This window comes from Neolamprologus multifasciatus, chromosome 2 (assembly GCF_963576455.1).
Source record: "Neolamprologus multifasciatus chromosome 2, fNeoMul1.2, whole genome shotgun sequence".
Classification (NCBI taxonomy): Eukaryota; Metazoa; Chordata; class Actinopteri; order Cichliformes; family Cichlidae; genus Neolamprologus; species Neolamprologus multifasciatus.
The window spans coordinates 25,555,414-25,581,606 of NC_140440.1; the positions used below are offsets into that span (position 1 = coordinate 25,555,414).

The following is a 26,193-nucleotide window of genomic DNA, read 5'->3' on the forward strand; positions in this document are numbered from 1 at the left end:
GAGTAAAGTAAAGATTACTATTGCAAAAAAGATCATCAGATTACTGTTACTTTCCCGTAAGCAGGCTACATTACTGTGTTACTAATCCTCGTCATTTTCTTCGTGAGAGTGTCTCATGACAATGACGTACGAGCGTGCGACGTCCGTGGCAGCAACAGACGTGTGTAGATCAACAAAGGATAATATGGAGTGCAGGAGAGAGTACGACCATGCAGGGTTTAAAGCTCACTTTGAGTTTGATTCCGTAAAAAGTGACAAAAACATTGAAAACATACAGTAGTGAAGTTCTTAGCTCCCTGTTTTAGCTCTGCCGTCCGCTGCTGTAACCCTGCCTGAGAGGCACATCGTCACCAACTCATGATTTATCAGCATAGCTGGACTAACAATAACCTAAGCCCAGTCCCACCTGCAGGGCTGTAGCCTCCTCTCTCAGAGTCATGGTTTCAGCAGTGAGAGCATCAATGAGCCTCTGCTGCTCTTTCAGCTCCTCCTCCAGTTTTCTCCTCTCCTGTGCCTCCTTCATCTTCCCTCTAACACATTACAGGCAGACAGTGATTTAAACACATATAGCAGACTGCAAATATTTGCATCAAAGCAAACCTGCGCTAAAATTTAAAAACTGATTCCATTTATTTACAAATGTGAAGACCCCTGAAAAAGATAAGAACTGTGCTTCAGCATATTTACATGAGACTTTCAGCATTAGTGATGCTAAATCAGTAATAGTAACAAACATTTTACAGATCAAGCATTTCTAAAATGTGCTTTTGCTGCTATCTAAAGATTTCAAACTTGGAATTCATGTCTCCTTGCATCCCCATCAATGACATGACTTTTTAAATAAAACCAACATTTAATAAGAAATGAGTGTATCCTATATCCTATAAGCTAAAAGATGCAGTGACAATGGTAACACAGTCTTATTTTTTGTTTATGTGAGTAAAGCCTGCATGGATTATCTTTAGTTTGAATAATAATTTCCAAAAGCTTGTGTGACAAAACCTTTTTTGATATCCGGCAGTACCTTTTTAAGGATGTGCACCAAACGTCCCAGTGTAGAGACCAAGGCCAAAGAAAATCCAGTGTGGCTTTGTGTCCTGTGCTTTTTGGGACTCTGTGCAGATGTTGGCGCTGTAACAGGGCTCAGTGCAACCAAATCCAGCTCCACCTGACCCAACATGGCCTGCAGCAGGCCCAGACTGGACTGATCCCCGCTGAGAGAGGCAACAGGGGAGCCGTCCAGCTCTGAACCCTGGGAAACACACTTCCTGGCTCTGCTGGTGTGATTACCGATCCAGTCTGTTCAGCTCATCTTCAAACAGAATATTTCATTTTGGAGAAAATCCATCCCTTGCAGATATTACCTGACTTGCTCTGAGGCGGATCAGGATTAAGAACCTGAGAAACCAGGACTGATGTTTCCTCTCTGAACAGCCACGGTGGCATTGAGAGCTGAAATGACATTAGATAAGTGTTTATGTTCACCTCTAATGCCAGATATATAATAAACGATTTCAAAGAAAGTTCACATCAGCTGTGTTTTTTAAGCCGTTTCTTCTGCAAACCACTTTGCAACCAACCTTCTTTTTCAATTTGCCAATTACTTCTATGTGGACGCTGGGTTTGGAACTACAGTGCTGGGAATCCTTGATTTGAACATTTTAAGGTTCAGGTATTTAATATGTAACTGTAGTTAGATTTGTTCTCAGGAATTGAAGAAACAACAGAAAACAAAAAAGTACAGCAAAAAATACTGACAACAAAACTTAACACTAATTTTGGCCATCATATAATCCACAAATGTGACTTTTTAAATCTTGTCGTTTTTACAGTTTGGGACCAGAAACCTTTGTCCGGGAGGAAGAAAACGATTCACACTGTGTGAAGGATCATCAAGAAAAATTAAACCAGCTGACCGCTGTAACTGTCTGGTTTACAGAAAATTTCAGCTGTGGTTCTCCAATCAGCCTTTTAGACCACTTAACAATCTGAGAGGGTTTCTGCTCTTTTCAGATAACTATCCAAACCACAACACCAAGGAAAAGGACAAAACAGATTCATTAAAAGCACGGTGAAATAAAACCATCATGGTTTTATCAACGTGGAAACAAAAAAGCCTTCTTAAACACAGGAGCCGCTGGAGCCCCTTTCTGCACACAGCTTTAGTGTTTGCTTTGAAATTCAGCTTTGAATCAAAAGGGAGATATTTATAACACTGAACACTTTCCACATTTTGACTGCACACTCCTAAGTTAGAGGCAGGGTAACGATGCTGTAAAGCATGGCCCGCTTTACCTAAATAAATAAAGAGGGCCACAATTAGTAACCGACACATAGTGTTGTATTAAATGAAACTCAGTAAGAAATTGTCTGGAAATTGCCTCCCCCTGCAGGCCATAACAAAAACTTCACTATCATGGGACCACCTTCTTGCTCCTTTCTTAACCTCAGGCTATCCATGTTTGCACATGGAAGTGTGGGATATCCCAGAACACAGATGGATTAATAATTTTCTTTGACCAAAGGTCTCCTGCCTATATGATAAACTGGTAATGGTCAATCTCCAAAAGTTAATTCTGTTCATCTGGACGTAGCGTTTTCAGTGGGAGAAACGCTTCGTCACTCATCCGTCTTAGCTGACTGCAGGTTTCCCCAAAAGATGGTAATGGTCAGGTTTTGCTTTCCCCTCCACCACTCAGGAGAAGATACAGGAGTGTAACAGTATGATAATTTGGCTCAGTGATAAAACACCCAGGACTTAATTACCTGCAGCGCAAACACAGCACAGGTTGAGAATAAATGAACGATGTGACATATTTTCAGTGCCTACCAAACAAACCTGAGCGCTGCATTGCGATGAGGTGTGCAAGCCAGCAGGTGCAGGTGGAGTGGCTAATTTCGGAACAAACAGTGATGGAGCTTCTCCTTCGCACTTCACACAGACACATTTACTCTGCTGGAGAATATTCAGGCAGAGCAGGATGTGCTGCCACTTTTTAAAACATAATTTGCTCGACGAGAGTTCTGTTGAGCAAACACGCAGCTCATTTAAACACAGCTGAATTATCCTGATGTTTCAGCCCTCTGCTGGGGTCCAATTGAAGGTAATAAATTAGAAAACATTCTCTTCAGTGTCCGCTGTTCTCACTTTATGGCTATTAAACATCACAAATAGTTTAATTATATTTGTTTCCTAAATGCCTACTCACTTTCTACAGAATTTATTATCACCACACTGTGAGACCTGGATTTGATAAATATGGGAAGGACCTCAGGTTTTATGAATGTAGTGTACCAAATGCCTACTACCTGAAATCTAAATCTTTGGCTGTGTCTGTCCTTCCAGTGTTCTCCTTGCTTCAGTCAGAAGTTAGAGCACACATCACCGGCTTCTGCTGTCCAAATTTGTTTGGTTGTGTGCCGGTTTTTCACAGAGGGGCCAGCGTCAGTGCATCACTACATGCTGCATTTCGGTTTGCTGGCTAGTAGCAGCAGCAGCTACGCTCAGATGATCAAGCTAAATTTCTGACACTGTCACAGTTTTATTCCACACCACACACTGTGATGCAGGACCAGGACTGAATTATAGGAACTGAGGTGAGATGACAAAGCTTTGAGAGCAGCTCCATGAAAATATAAATATATCAGTGTTATCCTTCAGCCTCTTAGTAGCTGCACATATAGAATAAATTTCAAAATCCTGCATCACCTCAGTCTCAAGTGACAAGACTTGGCATCAGACCTCGAGGTCAAGGTCACGAAGATGCAAACTTTTCGAGACTTGTACTAGATGTATCTATGGTATCAATTTGAAAATACAACATTGTATTTGCAAACCTGGGCGTCCATAGCATGCAGGCAGGTGGCAAGGTCAAGGTGGGATCCTTGACCTTTAAAAGGAAGCAGGAAACAAACAGAAGATAACTGACTGAAGATGAGCTCGAGCATGATCACAGACAGTGAAGCACAGAAGACAGAAGCACGTGAAGGGATATAAATCTGTCTAATTAAGAAGCAGAAACCACTGTGAGTCTATTTCAACCTCGTTAGTTTAATATTAAAGCGACAGCAGGTGCAAAATTACAAAACTCTGAAGCAGAGAATGGCTTGGCAGACCGTTGTTCTCTCCTGACGGATTTTTGTCTACCTCTGATTTTCTTTGTGTCCATCCCACCAATTCCGGTGGTCTCGGGCAAATGCCAGTTCAATAAAGGGAGAAATTTCAGAGATGAATTCTTCTGCGTCTCTTTCCGTTATACGTGTGATGTCTTATCCTTCATATTTTGTTCTGACATGTGTTTGTAAGCCACCATGGCATTTTCTGGCCACACACTGAGTTTGTTTCCTCAATTTGGCTCTTATCAAACTTACAAGGGGATAAAACTAAACTGAGACTAAAGTTACACTGAAACAACAATGCTTCTCTTTACTCTGTGTTGCCTCTGAAGTATAAAACCCAGTGGGAAACATAATCAGGTTTGTCTGCAACAAACCAGCATCACTCAGCGTGAAACTAAAGGTGACTGTCTTAAAAACAAGAACCAGATTTCTTTTGCTTTCCAGGAGTTCTGTTATCCTCGCTTATTGTGGATGCAAAGACCTGATACAGTTGTTTGTAAGACAACACATTTATGGTTATTCCTGACATACAAAGTGTGCAACAGACACATTACATAGTTATCTATGATGTGCATAAATGAGGAAAAGGACAGAATTTCTTCTGAATTTCCACTTTCATTGATTTCCACCTGTGATGTTTCATTTCCCAGCATTTTCACATGGCACAATTTAACAAACCCATAATACGATCATATAAACTGCAATATTGAATAAAACAAGGAGTCAAACAGAAAAACAAACAAACCAAAAATGGTTTTAAATCCTGATTTGTATCAGCTACCTGTTAACCTATATTAGTTCCTTTCAGATTAATCAAAGTTTCCTTTAGTTGTTCTTCTAACTCTCTGATCAATACAATCGATAGAACTCCACTCCGTTCTATTGATTAAATTTAACCTGATTCAGTCCACCCAATGCTTTCACTCACTGTATGCGCAAACTGTCTAGTTATGATACCCAGTAACACTTCAACGAGTTACCAATACAACTCAGACACAATGAATTTGTCTTGAAAGGTGCTATATAAATAAAAATGTACTTTTATTTACTTTCTTTACTCACTTTTTATGTTATTGCAATAACACTTTTTACACTGTTTTTAACACAAAAGAATTATCCTCATTCAAAAGTCATGTAAGAACCTCATTAGCTTACGGAATGTTGATGTTATTTAAAAAATTCATACAAAAACATGACCTCATTCAAAAATGTCATGTGACAACCTCATTGGCTTATGGAATTCTGATGTCACAGGCTTCTAGGGCTTTGATCCTTTGAAGCTTTGATTTTAGTCCGTTATTTGCAGCACTTGTGTTAGCAGCATTCAAACGTTCACCAGTAAAGCATTTTCAAACATTTGGATCCTTTTCGTACTCACGGTATACAGACTGCAACATGTCTCAGAAAGAGCAAGAAAGACAAGAAGCTGACCCCAGCTCTATTCCATGGTATGAGTCCCTAGACCCTTATATCAGCTCTCTTCCTTGGGATGAACAGGTAGAATTAGAGGAAACGCGATTGGAAGAAATGGAGAATGAAAATCTCATGAACAGAGAAAAGATTAAGATCCTGACAGAAGAAAACGAGAGAAAGAGCGCTGAATTAGAAAAATTATCCTACCAGCTTCAGGAAAGGGAAGGAATCATTGAGGAGAAACAATGTGCTCTCCAAGATAAGAAGAATCACGAGCTCCAAGAAAAGCTTGATGAAGCTCTGGAAAAAATTAAAGATCTGCTCCAAAAGGAGAAAAAAGAGAGCATTAAAGGGGATAAAATGCTCAAGAAAAATCAGGAGCTCCAAGAAAAGCTTGATGGAGCTCTGGAAAAAATTAAAGATCTGCTCCAAAAGGAGAAAAAAGAGAGCATTAAAGGGGATAAAATGCTCAAGAAAAATCAAGGGCTCCAAGAAAAGCTTGATGGAGCTCTGGAAAAAAATAAAGATCTGCTCCAAAAGGAGAAAAAAGAGAGCATAAAACAGGAAAACATGGTCAAGAAGAATCAGGAGCTCCAAGAGAAGCTTGACGATGCTCTGGAAAAACTGAAAGAAATTCACCAAGAAGAGAAGCAACAGTCCACACAGCAGAGAGACATGCAGAGCAAACTCCAAGCCATGGAGGAAAAGTACAAAGCGCTGCAGGTGAAACATGATAAAACTCTGCACAAAAGTCAACAGTTGCTTCAAGACAAGAAGCAAATGGAAATGAAACAGAAAGAAATGGACTCCAAGCTTGACGAGATGGAGGAAAAACACAGATTGCTCCAAATCAAGCTTGAGAAAACAGTGCACAGAAATAAAGAAATCATTCAAGAGAGAGAGCAACAAGAAATTCTCGAGAAAGAAACAGACTCCGAGCTTGAAGTCTTGGAGGAAAAACTGAAAATGATGCAAATAACTCTTGAGGAAACAGTGCTCAAAAATAAAGAGATGCTTCACGAGAAAGACCAAAAGAAAATACATCAGGAAGAAATGGATTGCAAGCTGAGGAACATCGAGAAACAAAATGAAGGCTTGCAAGTGATGCTTGATGAAGCTCTGGAGAGAAACAACGAGTTTCTTCACGAGAAAGACCAACAGAAAATACAACAGGAAGAAATGGATTACAAGCTGAGGAACATCGAGAAACAAAATGAAGGCTTGCAAGTGATGCTTGATGAAGCTCTGGAGAGGAATAAGGAGATCCTCCAAGACAAGAAACAAGAGCGCGTAGAGCAGAGAGACCTGCAGAGCAAACTCCAAGCCATGGAGGAAAAATACAAAGCTCTGCAGGTGAAACATGATAAAACTCTGCACAAAAGTCAACAGTTGCTTCAAGACAAGAAGAAAATGGAAATGAAACAGAAGGAAATGGACTCCAAGCTTGACCAGATGGAGGAAAAACACAGATTGCTTCAAGTCAGGCTCGATAAAAAAGTGCACAGAAATAAAGAGTTCATTCAAGAGAGAGAGCAACAAGGAATGCTCGAGAAAGAAACGGACCGCAAGTTTGAAGTCTTGGAGGAAAAATGCAAAATGCTCCAAATAACTCTTGAGGAAACACTCCTCAAAAATAAAGAGATGCTTCACGAGAAAGACCAACAGAAAATACAACAGGAAGAAATGGATTGCAAGCTGAGGAACATCGAGAAACAAAATGAAGGCTTGCAAGTAATACTCGATGAAGCTCTGGAGAGAAATAAGGAGATCCACCAAGATAAGAAACAAGAGCCCGTAGAGCAGAGAGACATGCAGAGCAAACTCCAAGCCATGGAGGAAAAATACAAAGCTCTGCAGGTGAAGCATGACAAAACTCTGCACAAAAGTCAACAGTTGCTTCAAGACAAGAAGAAAATGGAAATGAAACAGAAGGAAATGGACTCCAAGCTTGACCAGATGGAGGAAAAACACAGATCGCTCCAAATCAGGCTTGATAAAAAAGCGCACGGAAATAAAGAGCTGCTTCAAGAAAAAGACCAACAGAAAATACAACAGGAAGCAGAAAAACTTAATCTCCAGAGGAAAAATCAAGCACTCCAAGAATTGTATAACGAAACAAAGTACAAAACAACTGTACTGGAAGGAGAAAAGAAGAAACTGGAAAATCAATGCTCAGTGATGCAGAGTAGCATCAATGAGATGCTGAGAAAAACCACCGAACTTGAGGAACTTTCTAAGACCTTGAAGCACAAAAACACTGAAATCCAGGCGCAAAAGCAAGAACAACAAAAAACACATAAAGACCTGCAGGATAGACTTCAAAAAATCCAGAAGAGAAACCAGCAGCTGGAAGACATGCACACAGATGTGCACAATGCAAAGCGAATAGAGGAGGCAACAGTTAAAGAACTGAAAGACAAGCTTAAAGAAAAACAAGAACAATTAGAAGACATGGTGAACAGATGCAACAAACTTGAGAAAGCAAACGCAGAAACAATCGATGAGCTGAAAACCCTCATCATTGAGAAAAAAGTGCTCGTGGAAGAGTATCTGAAAATGAAGAAAAAACGCTTCCACTGGTTCTGGAGGAGGGGCACTGCTGCTTCTCACCTGATGTAACCTCGTCTTCCTCCACCTCTATTCCATCTTCATTTCCCCCCTTCCCCTTCCCCTCCCTCCTTTTTCCTTTTTCACCCCCCGACCAGTCCCGGCAGTTGACTGACCCCTCCTGAGCCTGGTTCTGCCATAGGTTTCTCTTTTAGGTTTGGTTCACTTTAAAAGGAGTTTTTCCTATCCACTGTCGCCTGGTGCTTGCTCAGAGGGGATTGTTGGGGTTTTCTCTCCTCTCTCTCTTTCCTTCTTTCTATCCCCCCTTTCCCCCCCTTCTGCCTTTTCCTTTACCCAATAAACACAATTGCCCACATTTTACATGTGTTTGAAAAATGTCTTCATTCAAACAATAATTCATCTTAGGTATAAAAACAAGAAATAGGTAATAGCTGCATGTGTGTTTGTGTGTGTGCATAATATACATACTTGTTTCCCAGAAAGAATGAATACTAGATGGATAGAGACAGGTTTTAAAGACTAGAAATGAAAACATGTGAGTCCTGTCTTTAAATAAAAATATATAATTCCCTATATTCCTATCTATTCCAAACAACGGTAATAAGTAACAAAGTTTCAAATTTGTCTTTCACTTTGACTCTTAATTTACTAACCATGAACAAGAGTTCAGAGGTCAAATGTGGCACGATACCTTAAATCTTTCTATGATACTTTCTGTATGTGGACCAGAGATGGGCAACACCGCATAGTCTGATTTCTTTTTTCAAGTAACGAGTAAAGTAAAAGATTACTATTGCAAAAAAGATCATCAGATTACTGTTACTTTCCCGTAAGCAGGCTACATTACTGTGTTACTAATCCTCGTCATTTTCTTCGTGAGAGTGTCTCATGACAATGACGTACGAGCGTGCGACGTCCGTGGCAGCAACAGACGTGTGTAGATCAACAAAGGATAATATGGAGTGCAGGAGAGAGTACGACCATGCAGGGTTTAAAGCTCACTTTGAGTTTGATTCCGTAAAAAGTGACAAAAACATTGAAAACATACAGTAGTGAAGTTCTTAGCTCCCTGTTTTAGCTCTGCCGTCCGCTGCTGTAACCCTGCCTGAGAGGCACATCGTCACCAACTCATGATTTATCAGCATAGCTGGACTAACAATAACCTAAGCCCAGTCCCACCTGCAGGGCTGTAGCCTCCTCTCTCAGAGTCATGGTTTCAGCAGTGAGAGCATCAATGAGCCTCTGCTGCTCTTTCAGCTCCTCCTCCAGTTTTCTCCTCTCCTGTGCCTCCTTCATCTTCCCTCTAACACATTACAGGCAGACAGTGATTTAAACACATATAGCAGACTGCAAATATTTGCATCAAAGCAAACCTGCGCTAAAATTTAAAAACTGATTCTATTTATTTACAAATGTGAAGACCCCTGAAAAAGATAAGAACTGTGCTTCAGCATATTTACATGAGACTTTCAGCATTAGTGATGCTAAATCAGTAATAGTAACAAACATTTTACAGATCAAGCATTTCTAAAATGTGCTTTTGCTGCTATCTAAAGATTTCAAACTTGGAATTCATGTCTCCTTGCATCCCCATCAATGACATGACTTTTTAAATAAAACCAACATTTAATAAGAAATGAGTGTATCCTATATCCTATAAGCTAAAAGATGCAGTGACAATGGTAACACAGTCTTATTTTTTGTTTATGTGAGTAAAGCCTGCATGGATTATCTTTAGTTTGAATAATAATTTCCAAAAGCTTGTGTGACAAAACCTTTTTTGATATCCGGCAGTACCTTTTTAAGGATGTGCACCAAACGTCCCAGTGTAGAGACCAAGGCCAAAGAAAATCCAGTGTGGCTTTGTGTCCTGTGCTTTTTGGGACTCTGTGCAGATGTTGGTGCTGTAACAGGGCTCAGTGCAACCAAATCCAGCTCCACCTGACCCAACATGGCCTGCAGCAGGCCCAGACTGGACTGATCCCCGCTGAGAGAGGCAACAGGGGAGCCGTCCAGCTCTGAACCCTGGGAAACACACTTCCTGGCTCTGCTGGTGTGATTACCGATCCAGTCTGTTCAGCTCATCTTCAAACAGAGTATTTCATTTTGGAGAAAATCCATCCCTTGCAGATATTACCTGACTTGCTCTGAGGCGGATCAGGATTAAGAACCTGAGAAACCAGGACTGATGTTTCCTCTCTGAACAGCCACGGTGGCATTGAGAGCTGAAATGACATTAGATAAGTGTTTATGTTCACCTCTAATGCCAGATATATAATAAACGATTTCAAAGAAAGTTCACATCAGCTGTGTTTTTTAAGCCGTTTCTTCTGCAAACCACTTTGCAACCAACCTTCTTTTTCAATTTGCCAATTACTTCTATGTGGACGCTGGGTTTGGAACTACAGTGCTGGGAATCCTTGATTTGAATATTTTAAGGTTCAGGTATTTAATATGTAACTGTAGATAGATTTGTTCTCAGGAATTGAAGAAACAACAGAAAACAAAAAAGTACAGCAAAAAATACTGACAACAAAACTTAACACTAATTTTGGCCATCATATAATCCACAAATGTGACTTTTTAAATCTTGTCGTTTTTACAGTTTGGGACCAGAAACCTTTGTCCGGGAGGAAGAAAACGATTCACACTGTGTGAAGGATCATCAAGAAAAATTAAACCAGCTGACCGCTGTAACTGTCTGGTTTACAGAAAATTTCAGCTGTGGTTCTCCAATCAGCCTTTTAGACCACTTAACAATCTGAGAGGGTTTCTGCTCTTTTCAGATAACTATCCAAACCACAACACCAAGGAAAAGGACAAAACAGATTCATTAAAAGCACGGTGAAATAAAACCATCATGGTTTTATCAACGTGGAAACAAAAAAGCCTTCTTAAACACAGGAGCCGCTGGAGCCCCTTTCTGCACACAGCTTTAGTGTTTGCTTTGAAATTCAGCTTTGAATCAAAAGGGAGATATTTATAACACTGAACACTTTCCACATTTTGACTGCACACTCCTAAGTTAGAGGCAGGGTAACGATGCTGTAAAGCATGGCCCGCTTTACCTAAATAAATAAAGAGGGCCACAATTAGTAACCGACACATAGTGTTGTATTAAATGAAACTCAGTAAGAAATTGTCTGGAAATTGCCTCCCCCTGCAGGCCATAACAAAAACTTCACTATCATGGGACCACCTTCTTGCTCCTTTCTTAACCTCAGGCTATCCATGTTTGCACATGGAAGTGTGGGATATCCCAGAACACAGATGGATTAATAATTTTCTTTGACCAAAGGTCTCCTGCCTATATGATAAACTGGTAATGGTCAATCTCCAAAAGTTAATTCTGTTCATCTGGACGTAGCGTTTTCAGTGGGAGAAACGCTTCGTCACTCATCCGTCTTAGCTGACTGCAGGTTTCCCCAAAAGATGGTAATGGTCAGGTTTTGCTTTCCCCTCCAGCACTCAGGAGAAGATACAGGAGTGTAACAGTATGATAATTTGGCTCAGTGATAAAACACCCAGGACTTAATTACCTGCAGCGCAAACACAGCACAGGTTGAGAATAAATGAACGATGTGACATATTTTCAGTGCCTACCAAACAAACCTGAGCGCTGCATTGCGATGAGGTGTGCAAGCCAGCAGGTGCAGGTGGAGTGGCTAATTTCGGAACAAACAGTGATGGAGCTTCTCCTTCGCACTTCACACAGACACATTTACTCTGCTGGAGAATATTCAGGCAGAGCAGGATGTGCTGCCACTTTTTAAAACATAATTTGCTCGACGAGAGTTCTGTTGAGCAAACACGCAGCTCATTTAAACACAGCTGAATTATCCTGATGTTTCAGCCCTCTGCTGGGGTCCAATTGAAGGTAATAAATTAGAAAACATTCTCTTCAGTGTCCGCTGTTCTCACTTTATGGCTATTAAACATCACAAATAGTTTAATTATATTTGTTTCCTAAATGCCTACTCACTTTCTACAGAATTTATTATCACCACACTGTGAGACCTGGATTTGATAAATATGGGAAGGACCTCAGGTTTTATGAATGTAGTGTACCAAATGCCTACTACCTGAAATCTAAATCTTTGGCTGTGTCTGTCCTTCCAGTGTTCTCCTTGCTTCAGTCAGAAGTTAGAGCACACATCACCGGCTTCTGCTGTCCAAATTTGTTTGGTTGTGTGCCGGTTTTTCACAGAGGGGCCAGCGTCAGTGCATCACTACATGCTGCATTTCGGTTTGCTGGCTAGTAGCAGCAGCAGCTACGCTCAGATGATCAAGCTAAATTTCTGACACTGTCACAGTTTTATTCCACACCACACACTGTGATGCAGGACCAGGACTGAATTATAGGAACTGAGGTAAGATGACAAAGCTTTGAGAGCAGCTCCATGAAAATATAAATATATCAGTGTTATCCTTCAGCCTCTTAGTAGCTGCACATATAGAATAAATTTCAAAATCCTGCATCACCTCAGTCTCAAGTGACAAGACTTGGCATCAGACCTCGAGGTCAAGGTCACGAAGATGCAAACTTTTCGAGACTTGTACTAGATGTATCTATGGTATCAATTTGAAAATACAACATTGTATTTGCAAACCTGGGCGTCCATAGCATGCAGGCAGGTGGCAAGGTCAAGGTGGGATCCTTGACCTTTAAAAGGAAGCAGGAAACAAACAGAAGATAACTGACTGAAGATGAGCTCGAGCATGATCACAGACAGTGAAGCACAGAAGACAGAAGCACATGAAGGGATATAAATCTGTCTAATTAAGAAGCAGAAACCACTGTGAGTCTATTTCAACCTCGTTAGTTTAATATTAAAGCGACAGCAGGTGCAAAATTACAAAACTCTGAAGCAGGGAATGGCTTGGCAGACCGTTGTTCTCTCCTGATCCCTCCTGATGGATTTTTGTCTACCTCTGATTTTCTTTGTGTCCATCCCACCAATTCCGGTGGTCTCGGGCAAATGCCAGTTCAATAAAGGGAGAAATTTCAGAGATGAATTCTTCTGCGTCTCTTTCCGTTATACGTGTGATGTCTTATCCTTCATATTTTGTTCTGACATGTGTTTGTAAGCCACCATGGCATTTTCTGGCCACACACTGAGTTTGTTTCCTCAATTTGGCTCTTATCAAATTTACAAGGGGATAAAACTAAACTGAGACTAAAGTTACACTGAAACAACAATGCTTCTCTTTACTCTGTGTTGCCTCTGAAGTATAAAACCCAGTGGGAAACATAATCAGGTTTGTCTGCAACAAACCAGCATCACTCAGCGTGAAACTAAAGGTGACTGTCTTAAAAACAAGAACCAGATTTCTTTTGCTTTCCAGGAGTTCTGTTATCCTCGCTTATTGTGGATGCAAAGACCTGATACGGCCGTTTGTAAGACAACACATTTATGGTTATTCCTGACATACAAAGTGTGCAACAGACACATTACATAGTTATCTATGATGTGCATAAATGAGGAAAAGGACAGAATTTCTTCTGAATTTCCACTTTCATTGATTTCCACTTGTGATGTTTCATTTCCCAGCATTTTCACATGGCACAGTTTAACAAACCCATAATACGATCATATAAACTGCAATATTGAATAAAACAAGGAGTCAAACAGAAAAACAAACAAACCAAAAATGGTTTTAAATCCTGATTTATATCAGCTACCTGTTAACCTATATTAGTTCCTTTCAGATTAATCAAAGTTTCCTTTAGTTGTTGTTCTAACTCTCTGATCAATACAATCGATAGAACACTCCGTTCTATTGATTAAATTTAACCTGATTCAGTCCACCCAATGCTTTCACTCACTGTATGCGCAAACTGTCTAGTTATGATACCCAGTAACACTTCAACAAGTTACCAATACAACTCAGACACAATGAATTTGTCTTGAAAGGTGCAATATAAATAAAACTGTACTTTTATTTACTTTCTTTACTCACTTTTTATGTTATTGCAATAACACTTTTTACACTGTTTTTAACACAAAATAATTATCCTCATTCAAAAGTCATGTAAGAACCTTATTGGCTTACGGAATGTTGATGTTATTTAAAAAATTCATACAAAAACATGACCTCATTCAAAAATGTCATGTGACAACCTCATTGGCTTATGGAATTCTGATGTCACAGGCTTCTGAAGCTTTGATCCTTTGAAGCTTTGATTTTAGTCCGTTATTTGCAGCACTTGTGTTAGCAGCATTCAAACGTTCACCAGTAAAGCATTTTCAAACATTTGGATCCTTTTCGTACTCACGGTATACAGACTGCAACATGTCTCAGAAAGAGCAAGAAAGACAAGAAGCTGACCCCAGCTCTATTCCATGGTATGAGTCCCTAGACCCTTATATCAGCTCTCTTCCTTGGGATGAACAGGTAGAATTAGAGGAAAAGCGATTGGAAGAAATGGAGAATGAAAATCTCATGAACAGAGAAAAGATTAAGATCCTGACAGAAGAAAATGAGAGAAAGAGCGCTGAATTAGAAAAATTATCCTACCAGCTTCAGGAAAGGGAAGGTATTATTGAGGAGAAACAATGTGCTCTCCAAGATAAGAAGAATCACGAGCTCCAAGAAAAGCTTGATGAGGCTCTGGAAAAAATTAAAGATCTGCTCCAAAAGGAGAAAAAAGAGAGCATTAAAGGGGATAAAATGCTCAAGAAAAATCAGGAGCTCCAAGAAAAGCTTGATGGAGCTCTGGAAAAAATTAAAGATCTGCTCCAAAAGGAGAAAAAAGAGAGCATAAAACAGGAAAACATGGTCAAGAAGAATCAGGAGCTCCAAGAGAAGCTTGACGAAGCTCTGGAAAAACTGAAAGAAATCGACCAAGAAGAGAAGCAACAGTCCACACAGCAGAGAGACATGCAGAGCAAACTCCAAGCCATGGAGGAAAAGTACAAAGCGCTGCAGGTGAAACATGATAAAACTCTGCACAAAAGTCAACAGTTGCTTCAAGACAAGAAGCAAATGGAAATGAAACAGAAGGAAATGGACTCCAAGCTTGACGAGATGGAGGAAAAACACAGATTGCTTCAAGTCAGGCTTGATAAAAAAGTGCACAGAAATAAAGAAATCATTCAAGAGAGAGAGCAACAAGAAATGCTCGAGACAGAAACAGACTCCGAGCTTGAAGTCTTGGAGGAAAAACTGAAAATGATGCAAATAACTCTTGAGGAAACAGTGCTCAAAAATAAAGAGATGCTTCACGAGAAAGACCAAAAGAAAATACATCAGGAAGAAATGGATTGCAAGCTGAGGAACATCGAGAAACAAAATGAAGACTTGCAAGTCATTCTTGATGAAGCTCTGGAGAGAAACAACGAGTTTCTTCACGAGAAAGACCAACAGAAAATACAAAAGGAAGAAATGGATTGCAAGCTGAGGAACATTGAGAAACAAAATGAAGGCTTGCAAGTGATGCTTGATGAAGCTCTGGAGAGAAATAAGGAGATCCTCCAAGACAAGAAACAAGAGCGCGTAGAGCAGAGAGACCTGCAGAGCAAACTCCAAGCCATGGAGGAAAAATACAAAGCTCTGCAGGTGAAACATGATAAAACTCTGCACAAAAGTCAACAGTTGCTTCAAGACAAGAAGAAAATGGAACTGAAACAGAAGGAAATGGACTCCAAGCTTGACGAGATGGAGGAAAAACACAGATTGCTTCAAGTCAGGCTCGATAAAAAAGTGCACAGAAATAAAGAATTCATTCAAGAGAAAGAGCAACAAGGAATGCTCGAGAAAGAAACGGACCGCAAGTTTGAAGTCTTGGAGGAAAAATGCAAAATGCTCCAAATAACTCTTGAGGAAACACTCCTCAAAAATAAAGAGATGCTTCACGAGAAAGACCAACAGAAAATACAACAGGAAGAAATGGATTGCAAGCTGAGGAACATCGAGAAACAAAATGAAGGCTTGCAAGTAATACTCGATGAAGCTCTGGAGAGAAATAAGGAGATCCACCAAGACAAGAAACAAGAGCCCGTAGAGCAGAGAGACCTGCAGAGCAAACTCCAAGCCATGGAGGAAAAATACAAAGCTCTGCAGGTGAAACATGACAAAACTCTGCACAAAAGTCAACAGTTGCTTCAAGACAAGAAGAAAATGGAACTGAAACAGAAGGAAATGGACTCCAAGCTTGACCAGATGGAGGAAAAACACAGATCACTCCAAATCAGGCTTGATAAAAAAGCGCACGGAAATAAAGAGCTGCTTCAAGAAAAAGACCAACAGAAAATACAACAGGAAGAAGAAAAACTTAATCTCCAGAGGAAAAATCAAGCACTCCAAGAATTGTATAACGAAACAAAGTACAAAACAACTGTACTGGAAGGAGAAAAGAAGAAACTGGAAAATCAATGCTCAGCGATGTAGAGTAGCATCAATGAGATGCTGAGAAAAACCACCGAACTTGAGGAACTTTCTAAGACCTTGAAGTACAAAAACACTGAAATCCAGGCGCAAAAGCAAGAACAACAGAAAACACATAAAGACCTGCAGTGTAGACTTCAAAAAGTCCAGAAGAGAAACCATCAGCTGGAAGACATGCACACAGATGTGCACAATGCAAAGCGAATAGAGGAGGCAACAGTTAAAGAACTGAAAGACAAGCTTAAAGAAAAACAAGAACAATTAGAAGACATGGTGAAAAGATGCAACAAACTTGAGAAAGAAAACGCAGAAACAATCGATGAGCTGAAAACCCTCATCATTGAGAAAAAAGTGCTCGTGGAAGAGTATCTGAAAATGAAGAAAAAACGCTTCCACTGGTTCTGGAGGAGGGGCACTGCTGCTTCTCACCTGATGTAACCTCGTCTTCCTCCACCTCTATTCCATCTTCATTTCCCCCCTTCCCCTTCCCCTCCCTCCTTTTTCCTTTTTCACCCCCCGACCAGTCCTGGCAGTTGACTGACCCCTCCTGAGCCTGGTTCTGCCATAGGTTTCTCTTTTAGGTTTGGTTCACTTTAAAATGAGTTTTTCCTATCCACTGTCGCCTGGTGCTTGCTCAGAGGGGATTGTTGGGGTTTTCTCTCCTCTCTCCCTTTCCTTCTTTCTATCCCCCCTTTCCCCCCCTTCTGCCTTTTCCTTTACCCAATAAACACAATTGCCCACATTTTACATGTGTTTGAAAAATGTCTTCATTCAACAATAATTCATCTTAGGTATAAAAACAAGAAATAGGTAATAGCTGCATGTGTGTTTGTGTGTGTGCATAATATACATACTTGTTTCCCAGAAAGAATGAATACTAGATGGATAGAGACAGGTTTTAAAGACTAGAAATGAAAACATGTGAGTCCTGTCTTTAAATAAAAATATATAATTCCCTATATTCCTATCTATTCCAAACAACGGTAATAAGTAACAAAGTTTCAAATTTGTCTTTCACTTTGACTCTTAATTTCCTAACCATGAACAAGAGGTCAGAGGTCAAATGTGGCACGATACCTTAAATCTTTCTATGATACTTTCTGTATGTGGACCAGAGATGGGCAACACCGCATAGTCTGATTTCTTTTTTTCAAGTAACGAGTAAAGTAAGGGATTACTATTGCAAAAAAGGTCATTAGATTACTGTTACTTTCCCGTAAGCAGGCTACATTACTGTGTTACTAATCCTCGTCATTTTCTTCGTGAGAGTGTCTCATGACAATGACGTACAAGCGTGCGACGTCCGTGGCAGCAACAGACGTGTGTAGATCAACAAAGGATAATATGGAGTGCAGGAGAGAGTACGACCATGCAGGGTTTAAAGCTCACTTTGAGTTTGATTCCGTAAAAAGTGACAAAAACATTGAAAACATACAGTAGTGAAGTTCTTAGCTCCCTGTTTTAGCTCTGCCGTCCACTGCTGTAACCCTGCCTGAGAGGCACATCGTCACCAACTCATGATTTATCAGCATAGCTGGACTAACAATAACCTAAGCCCAGTCCCACCTGCAGGGCTGTAGCCTCCTCTCTCAGAGTCATGGTTTCAGCAGTGAGAGCATCAATGAGCCTCTGCTGCTCTTTCAGCTCCTCCTCCAGTTTTCTCCTCTCCTGTGCCTCCTTCATCTTCCCTCTAACACATTACAGGCAGACAGTGATTTAAACACATATAGCAGACTGCAAATATTTGCATCAAAGCAAACCTGCGCTAAAATTTAAAAACTGATTCTATTTATTTACAAATGTGAAGACCCCTGAAAAAGATAAGAACTGTGCTTCAGCATATTTACACGAGACTTTCAGCATTAGTGATGCTAAATCAGTAATAGTAACAAACATTTTACAGATCAAGCATTTCTAAAATGTGCTTTTGCTGCTATCTAAAGATTTCAAACTTGGAATTCATGTCTCCTTGCATCCCCATCAATGACATGACTTTTTAAATAAAACCAACATTTAATAAGAAATGAGTGTATCCTATATCCTATAAGCTAAAAGATGCAGTGACAATGGTAACACAGTCTTATTTTTTGTTTATGTGAGTAAAGCCTGCATGGATTATCTTTAGTTTGAATAATAATTTCCAAAAGCTTGTGTGACAAAACCTTTTTTGATATCCGGCAGTACCTTTTTAAGGATGTGCACCAAACGTCCCAGTGTAGAGACCAAGGCCAAAGAAAATCCAGTGTGGCTTTGTGTCCTGTGCTTTTTGGGACTCTGTGCAGATGTTGGTGCTGTAACAGGGCTCAGTGCAACCAAATCCAGCTCCACCTGACCCAACATGGCCTGCAGCAGGCCCAGACTGGACTGATCCCCGCTGAGAGAGGCAACAGGGGAGCCGTCCAGCTCTGAACCCTGGGAAACACACTTCCTGGCTCTGCTGGTGTGATTACCGATCCAGTCTGTTCAGCTCATCTTCAAACAGAGTATTTCATTTTGGAGAAAATCCATCCCTTGCAGATATTACCTGACTTGCTCTGAGGCGGATCAGGATTAAGAACCTGAGAAACCAGGACTGATGTTTCCTCTCTGAACAGCCACGGTGGCATTGAGAGCTGAAATGACATTAGATAAGTGTTCATGTTCACCTCTAATGCCAGATATATAATAAACGATTTCAAAGAAAGTTCATATCAGCTGTGTTTTTTAAGCCGTTTCTTCTGCAAACCACTTTGCAACCAACCTTCTTTTTCAATTTGCCAATTACTTCTATGTGGACGCTGGGTTTGGAACTACAGTGCTGGGAATCCTTGATTTGAACATTTTAAGGTTCAGGTATTTAATATGTAACTGTAGTTAGATTTGTTCTCATGAATTGAAGAAACAACAGAAAACAAAAAAGTACAACAAAAAATACTGACAACAAAACTTAACACTAATTTTGGCCATCATATAATCCACAAATGTGACTTTTTAAATCTTGTCGTTTTTACAGTTTGGGACCAGAAACCTTTGTCCGGGAGGAAGAAAACGATTCACACTGCGTGAAGGATCATCAAGAAAAAGTAAACCAGCTGACCGCTGTAACTGTCTGGTGTACAGAAAATTTCAGCTGTGGTTCTCCAATCAGCCTTTTAGACCACTTAACAATCTGAGAGAGTTTCTGCTCTTTTCAGATAACTATCCAAACCACAACACCAAGGAAAAGGACAAAACAGATTCATTAAAAGCACGGTGAAATAAAACCATCATGGTTTTATCAACATGGAAACAAAAAAGCCTTCTTAAACACAGGAGCCGCTGGAGCCCCTTTCTGCACACAGCTTCAGTGTTTACTTTGAAATTCAGCCTTGAATCAAAAGGGAGATATTTATAACACTGAACACTTTCCACATTTTGACTGCACACTCCTAAGTTAGAGGCAGGGTAACGATGCTGTAACGCATGGCCCGCTTTACCTAAATAAATAAAGAGGGCCACAATTAGTAACTGACACATAGTGTTGTATTAAATGAAACTCAGTAAGAAAAAATTGTCTGGAAATTGCCTCCCCTGCAGGCCATAACAAAAACTGCACTATCATGGGACCACCTTCTTGCTCCTTTCTTAACCTCAGGCTATCCATGTTTGCACATGGAAGTGTGGGATATCCCAGAACACAGATGGATTAATAATTTTCTTTGACCAAAGGTCTCCTGCCTATATGATAAACTGGTAATGGTCAATCTCCAAAAGTTAATTCTGTTCATCTGGACGTAGCGTTTTCAGTGGGAGAAACGTTTCGTCACTCATCCGTCTCAGCTGACTGCAGGTTTCCCCAAAAGATGGTAATGGTCAGGTTTTGCTTTCCCCTCCAGCACTCAGGAGAAGATACAGGAGTGTAACAGTATGATAATTTGGCTCAGTGATAAAACACCCAGGACTTAATTACCTGCAGCGCAAACACAGCACAGGTTGAGAATAAATGAACGATGTGACATATTTTCAGTGCCTACCAAACAAACCTGAGCGCTGCATTGCAATGAGGTGTGCAAGCCAGCAGGTGCAGGTGGAGTGGCTAATTTCGGAACAAACGGTGATGGAGCTTCTCCTTCGCACTTCACACAGACACATTTACTGTGCTGGAGAATATTCAGGCAGAGCAGGATGTGCTGCCACTTTTTAAAACATAATTTGCTCGACGAGAGTCCTGCTGAGATAACACGCAGCTCATTTAAACACACCTGAATTATCCTGATGTTTCAGCCCTCTGCTGGGGTCCAATTAAAGGTAATAAATTAGAAAACGTTCTCTTCAGTGTCCGCTGTTCTCACTTTATGGCTATTAAACATCACAAAGAGTTTAATTATATTTGTTTCCTAAATGCCTACTCACTTTCTACAGAATTTATTATCACCACACTGTGAGACCTGGTTTTGATAAATATGGGAAGGACACCAGGTTTTATGAATGTAGTGTACCAAATGCCTACTACCTGAAATCTAAATCTTTGGCTGTGTCTGTCCATCCAGTGTTCTCCTTGCTTCAGTCAGAAGTTAGAGCACACATCACCGGCTTCTGCTGTCCAAATTTGTTTGGTTGTGTGCCAGTTTTTCACAGAGGGGCCAGCGTCAGTGCATCACTACATGCTGCATTTCGGTTTGCTGGCTAGTAGCAGCAGCAGCTACGCTCAGATGATCAAGCTAAATTTCTGACACTGTCACAGTTTTATTCCACACCACACACTGTGATGCAGGACCAGGACTGAATTATAGGAACTGAGGTGAGATGACAAAGCTTTGAGAGCAGCTCCATGAAAATATAAAAATATCAATGTTATCCTTCAGCCTCTTAGTAGCTGCACATATAGAATAAATTTCAAAATCCTGCATCACCTCAGTCTCAAGTGACAAGACTTGGCATCAGACCTCGAGGTCAAGGTCACGAAGATGCAAACTTTTTCGAGACTTGTACTAGATGTATCTATGGTATCAATTTGAAAATACAACATTGCTTCGTTTTCAAGTTATTGTATTTGTAAACCTGGGCGTCCATAGCACGCAGGCAGGTGGCAAGGTCAAGGTGGGATCCTTGGAAGCAGGAAACAAACAGAAGATAACTGACTGAAGATGAGCTCGAGCATGATCACAGACAGTGAAGCACAGACGACAGAAGCACGTGAAGGGATATAAATCTGTCTAATTAAGAAGCAGAAACCACTGTGAGTCTATTTCAACCTCGTTAGTTTAATATTAAAGCGACAGCAGGTGCAAAATTACAAAACTCTGAAGCAGGGAATGGCTTGGCAGACCGTTGTTCTCTCCTGATCCCTCCTGATGGATTTTTGTCTACCTCTAATTTTCTTTGTGTCCATCCCACCGATTCCAGTGGTCTCGGGAAAATGCCAGTTAAATAAAGTGAGAAATTTCAGAGAGGAATTCTTCTGCGTCTCTTTCCGTTATACGTGTGATGTCTTATCCTTCATATTTTGTTCTGACATGTGTTTGTAAGCCACCATGGCGTTTTCTGGCCACACACTGAGTTTGTTTCCTCAATTTGGCTCTTATCAAATTTACAAGGGGATAAAACTAAACTGAGACTAAAGTTACACTGAAATAACAATGCTTCTCTTTACTCTGTGTTGCCTCTGAAGTATAAAACCCAGTGGGAAACATAATCAGGTTTGTCTGCAACAATCCAGCATCACTCAGCGTGAAACTAAAGGTGACTGTCTTAAAAACAAGAACCAGATTTCTTTTGCTTTCCAGGAGTTCTGTTATCCTCGCTTATTGTGGATGCAAAGACCTGATACGGCCGTTTGTAATACAACACTATCATATAAACTGCAATATTGAATAAAACAAGGAGTCAAACAGAAAAACAAACAAACCAAAAATGGTTTTAAATCCTGATTTGTATCAGCTACCTGTTAACCTATATTAGTTCCTTTCAGATTAATCAAAGTTTCCTTTAGTTGTTGTTCTAACTCTCTGATCAATACAATCGATAGAACTCCACTCAGTTCTATCGATTAAATTTAGCCTGATTCAGTCCACCCAATGCTTTCACTCACTGTATGCGCAAACTGTCTAGTTATGATACCCAGTAACACTTCAACGAGTTACCAATACAACTCAGACACAATGAATTTGTCTTGAAAGGTGCTATATAAATAAAAATGTACTTTTATTTACTTTCTTTACTCACTTTTTATGTTTTTGCAATAACACTTTTTACACTTTTTTTAACACAAAAGAATTATCGTCATTCAAAAGTCATGTAAGAACCTGATTGGCTTACGGAATGTTGATGTTATTTAAAAAATTCATACAAAAACATGACCTCATTCAAAAATGTCATGTGACAACCTCATTGGCTTATGGAATTCTGATGTCACAGGCTTCTAAAGCTTTGATCCTTTGAAGCTTTGATCCTCATGAATCCTTAAGTAGGGGTGAGGATGAAAAACTTTTAGTCCGTTATTTGCAGCACTTATGTTAGCAGCATTCAAACGTTCACCAGTAAAGCATTTTCAAACATTTGGATCCTTTTCGTACTCACGGTATACAGACTCCAACATGTCTCAGAAAGAGCAAGAAAGACAAGAAGCTGACCCCAGCTCTATTCCATGGTATGAGTCCCTAGACTCTTATATCAGCTCTCTTCCTTGGGATGAACAGGTAGAATTAGAGGAAAAGCGATTGGAAGAAATGGAAAATGAAAATCTCATGAACAGAGAAAAGATTAAGATCCTGACAGAAGAAAATGAGAGAAAGAGCGCTGAATTAGAAAAATTATCCTACCAGCTTCAGGAAAGGGAAGGTATTATTGAGGAGAAACAATGTGTTCTCCAAGATAAGAAGAATCACGAGCTCCAAGAAAAGCTTGATGAAGCCATGGAAAAAATTAAAGATCTGCTCCAAAAGGAGAAAAAAGAAAACATTAAAGGGGATAAAATGCTCAAGAAGAATCAGGAGCTCCAAGAAAAGCTCGATGGAGCTCTGGAAAAAATTAAAGATCTGCTCCAAAAGGAGAAAAAAGAGAGCATTAAAGGGGATAAAATGCTCAAGAAAAATCAGGAGCTCCAAGAAAAGCTTGATGGAGCTCTGGAAAAAATTAAAGATCTGCTCCAAAAGGAGAAAAAAGAGAACATAAAACAGGAAAACATGGTCAAGAAGAATCAGGAGCTCCAAGAGAAGCTTGACGATGCTCTGGAAAAACTGAAAGAAATCCACCAAGAAGAGAAGCAACAGTCCACACAGCAGAGAGACATGCAGAGCAAACTCCAAGCCATGGAGGAAAAATACAAAGCGCTGCAGGTGAAACATGATAAAACTCTGCACAAAAGTCAACAGTTGCTTCAAGACAAGAAGCAAATGGAAATTAAACAGAAAGAAATGGACTCCAAGCTTGACCAGATGGAGGAAAAACACAGATTGCTCCAAATCAAGCTTGAGAAAACAGAGAAAAGAAATAAAGAGTTCATTCAAGAGAGAGAGCAACAAGAAATGTTTGAGAAAGAAACAGACTCCGAGCTTGAAGTCTTGGAGGAAAAACTGAAAATGCTGCAAATAACTCTTGAGGAAACACTGCTCAAAAATAAAGAGATGCTTCACGAGAAAGACCGACAGAAAATACACCAGGAAGAAATGGATTGCAAGCTGAGGCACATCAAGAAACAGAATGAAGGCTTGCAAGTAATGCTTGATGAAGCTCTGGAGAGAAATAAAGATTTTCTTCACGAGAAAGACCAACAGAAAATACAAAAGGAAGAAATGGATTGCAAGCTGAGGAACATCGAGAAACAAAATGAAGGCTTGCAAGTGATGCTTGATGAAGCTCTGGAGAGAAATAAGGAGATCCTCCAAGACAAGAAACAAGAGCCCGTAGAGCAGAGAGACCTGCAGAGCAAACTCCAAGCCATGGAGGAAAAATACAAAGCGCTGCAGGTGAAACATGATAAAACTCTGCACAAAAGTCAACAGTTGCTTCAAGACAAGAAGAAAATGGAACTGAAACAGAAGGAAATGGACTCCAAGCTTGACCAGATGGAGGAAAAACACAGATTGCTTCAAGTCAGGCTCGATAAAAAAGCGCACAGAAATAAAGAGTTCATTCAAGAGAGAGAGCAACAAGGAATGCTCGAGAAAGAAACGGACCGCAAGTTTGAAGTCTTGGAGGAAAAATGCAAAATGCTCCAAATAACTCTTGAGGAAACACTGCTCAAGAATAAAGAGTTGCTTCACGAGAAAGACCAACAGAAAATACAACAGGAAGAAATGGATATCAAGCTGAGGAACATCGAGAAACAAAATGAAGGCTTGCAAGTAATACTCGATGAAGCTCTGGAGAGAAATAAGGAGATCCACCAAGACAAGAAAAGAGAGCCCGTAGAGCAGAGAGACCTGCAGAGCAAACTCCAAGCCATGGAGGAAAAATACAAAGCTCTGCAGGTGAAGCATGACAAAACTCTGCACAAAAGTCAACAGTTGCTTCAAGACAAGAAGAAAATGGAACTGAAACAGAAGGAAATGGACTCCAAGCTTGACGTGATGGAGGAAAAACACAGATCGCTCCAAATCAGGCTTGATAAAAAAGCGCACGGAAATAAAGAGCTGCTTCAAGAAAAAGATCAACAGAAAATACAACAGGAAGAAGAAAAACTTAATCTCCAGAGGAAAAATCAAGCACTCCAAGAATTGTATAACGAAACAAAGTACAAAACAACTGTACTGGAAGGAGAAAAGAAGAAACTGGAAAATCAATGCTCAGCGATGCAGAGTAGCATCAATGAGATGCTGAGAAAAACCACCGAACTTGAGGAACTTTCTAAGACCTTGAAGCACAAAAACACTGAAATCCAGGCGCAAAAGCAAGAACAACAGAAAACACATAAAGACCTGCAGGATAGACTTCAAAAAATCCAGAAGAGAAACCATCAGCTTGAAGACATGCACACAGATGTGCACAATGCAAAGCGAATAGAGGAGGCAACAGTTAAAGAACTGAAAGACAAGCTTAAAGAAAAACAAGAACAATTAGAAGACATGGTGAAAAGATGCAACAAACTTGAGAAAGAAAATGCAGAAACAATCGATGAGCTGAAAACCCTCATCATAGAGAAAAAGGTGCTCGTGGAAGAGTATCTGAAAATGAAGAAAAAACGCTTCCACTGGTTCTGGAGGAGGGGCACTGCTGCTTCTCACCTGATGTAACCTCGTCTTCCTCCACCTCTATTCCATCTTCATTTCCCCCCTTCCTCTTCCCCTCCCTCCTTTTTCCTTTTTCACCCCCCGACCAGTCCCGGCAGTTGACTGCCCCCTCCTGAGCCTGGTTCTGCCATAGGTTTCTCCTTTACGTTTCTTTCACTTTAAAAGGAGTTTTTCCTATCCACTGTCGCCTGGTGCTTGCTCAGAGGGGATTGTTGGGGTTTTCTCTCCTCTCTCCCTTTCCTTCTTTCTATCCCCCCTTTCCCCCCTTCTGCCTTTTCCTTTACCCAATAAACACAATTGCCCACATTTTACATGTGTTTGAAAAATGTCTTCATTCAACAATAATTCATCTTAGGTATAAAAACAAGAAATAGGTAATAGCTGCATGTGTGTTTGTGTGTGTGCATAATATACATACTTGTTTCCCAGAAAGAAAGAATACTAGATGGATAGAGACAGGTTTTAAAGACTAGAAATGAAAACATGTGAGTCCTGTCTTTAAATAAAAATATATAAT

General features: G+C 40.2%; 3 protein-coding genes across 4 annotated transcripts; 2 read left to right on the forward strand and 1 right to left on the reverse strand.

Annotated features, from left to right (window-relative positions):
• Nucleotides 1-60: 60 nt before the first annotated feature.
• LOC146524467 (spindle and centriole-associated protein 1-like) lies at nt 61-19,380 on the reverse strand. Of its 2 annotated transcripts, XR_014869315.1 has the most exons (7): nt 19,013-19,380; nt 18,055-18,947; nt 10,238-10,325; nt 9,280-10,172; nt 1,365-1,452; nt 407-1,299; nt 61-332 (listed from the first exon to the last, which is right to left on the reverse strand). XR_014869315.1 is itself a non-coding variant. In XM_085132586.1 (4 exons), exons 2-4 carry the CDS (start codon nt 18,169-18,171, stop codon nt 9,835-9,837), a joined length of 543 nt encoding a protein of 180 aa, XP_084988712.1. In that variant the 5' UTR covers nt 18,172-18,947; nt 19,013-19,380; the 3' UTR covers nt 9,429-9,834. The 2 variants fall into 2 exon arrangements, 1 of the variants encoding a protein (XP_084988712.1); XM_085132586.1 differs by lacking the exons at nt 61-332; nt 407-1,299; nt 1,365-1,452 and having other exon boundaries at nt 9,429-10,172.
• Nucleotides 5,263-8,477, forward strand: LOC146524468 (uncharacterized). Its single transcript, XM_085132574.1, has one exon. It carries the CDS (start codon nt 5,515-5,517, stop codon nt 8,149-8,151), a length of 2,637 nt encoding a protein of 878 aa, XP_084988700.1. The 5' UTR covers nt 5,263-5,514; the 3' UTR covers nt 8,152-8,477.
• Nucleotides 19,381-22,760: 3,380 nt separating the features above from the next.
• On the forward strand, nt 22,761-26,193 carry LOC146524469 (uncharacterized). Its single transcript, XM_085170391.1, has one exon. The coding sequence runs from the start codon at nt 22,959-22,961 to the stop codon at nt 25,677-25,679; it is 2,721 nt and encodes a 906-aa protein (XP_085026517.1). The 5' UTR covers nt 22,761-22,958; the 3' UTR covers nt 25,680-26,193.

What these genes read in the sequence shown, in the direction of transcription:
- LOC146524467 (XM_085132586.1), bottom strand. Translation starts at nt 18,171, where the DNA reads ATGAAGGAGGCACAGGAGAGGAGAAAACTGGAGGAGGAGCTGAAAGAG. An exon ending in AGGAGGCTACAGCCCTGCAG is followed by an intron (nt 10,326 to 18,054) that starts GTGGGACTGGGC and finishes ATGTCATTTCAG; the next exon opens with CTCTCAATGCCACCGTGGCT. An exon ending in TCCGCCTCAGAGCAAGTCAG is followed by an intron (nt 10,173 to 10,237) that starts GTAATATCTGCA and finishes TGAGCTGAACAG; the next exon opens with ACTGGATCGGTAATCACACC.
- LOC146524468 (XM_085132574.1), top strand. Translation starts at nt 5,515, where the DNA reads ATGTCTCAGAAAGAGCAAGAAAGACAAGAAGCTGACCCCAGCTCTATT.
- LOC146524469 (XM_085170391.1), top strand. Translation starts at nt 22,959, where the DNA reads ATGTTAGCAGCATTCAAACGTTCACCAGTAAAGCATTTTCAAACATTT.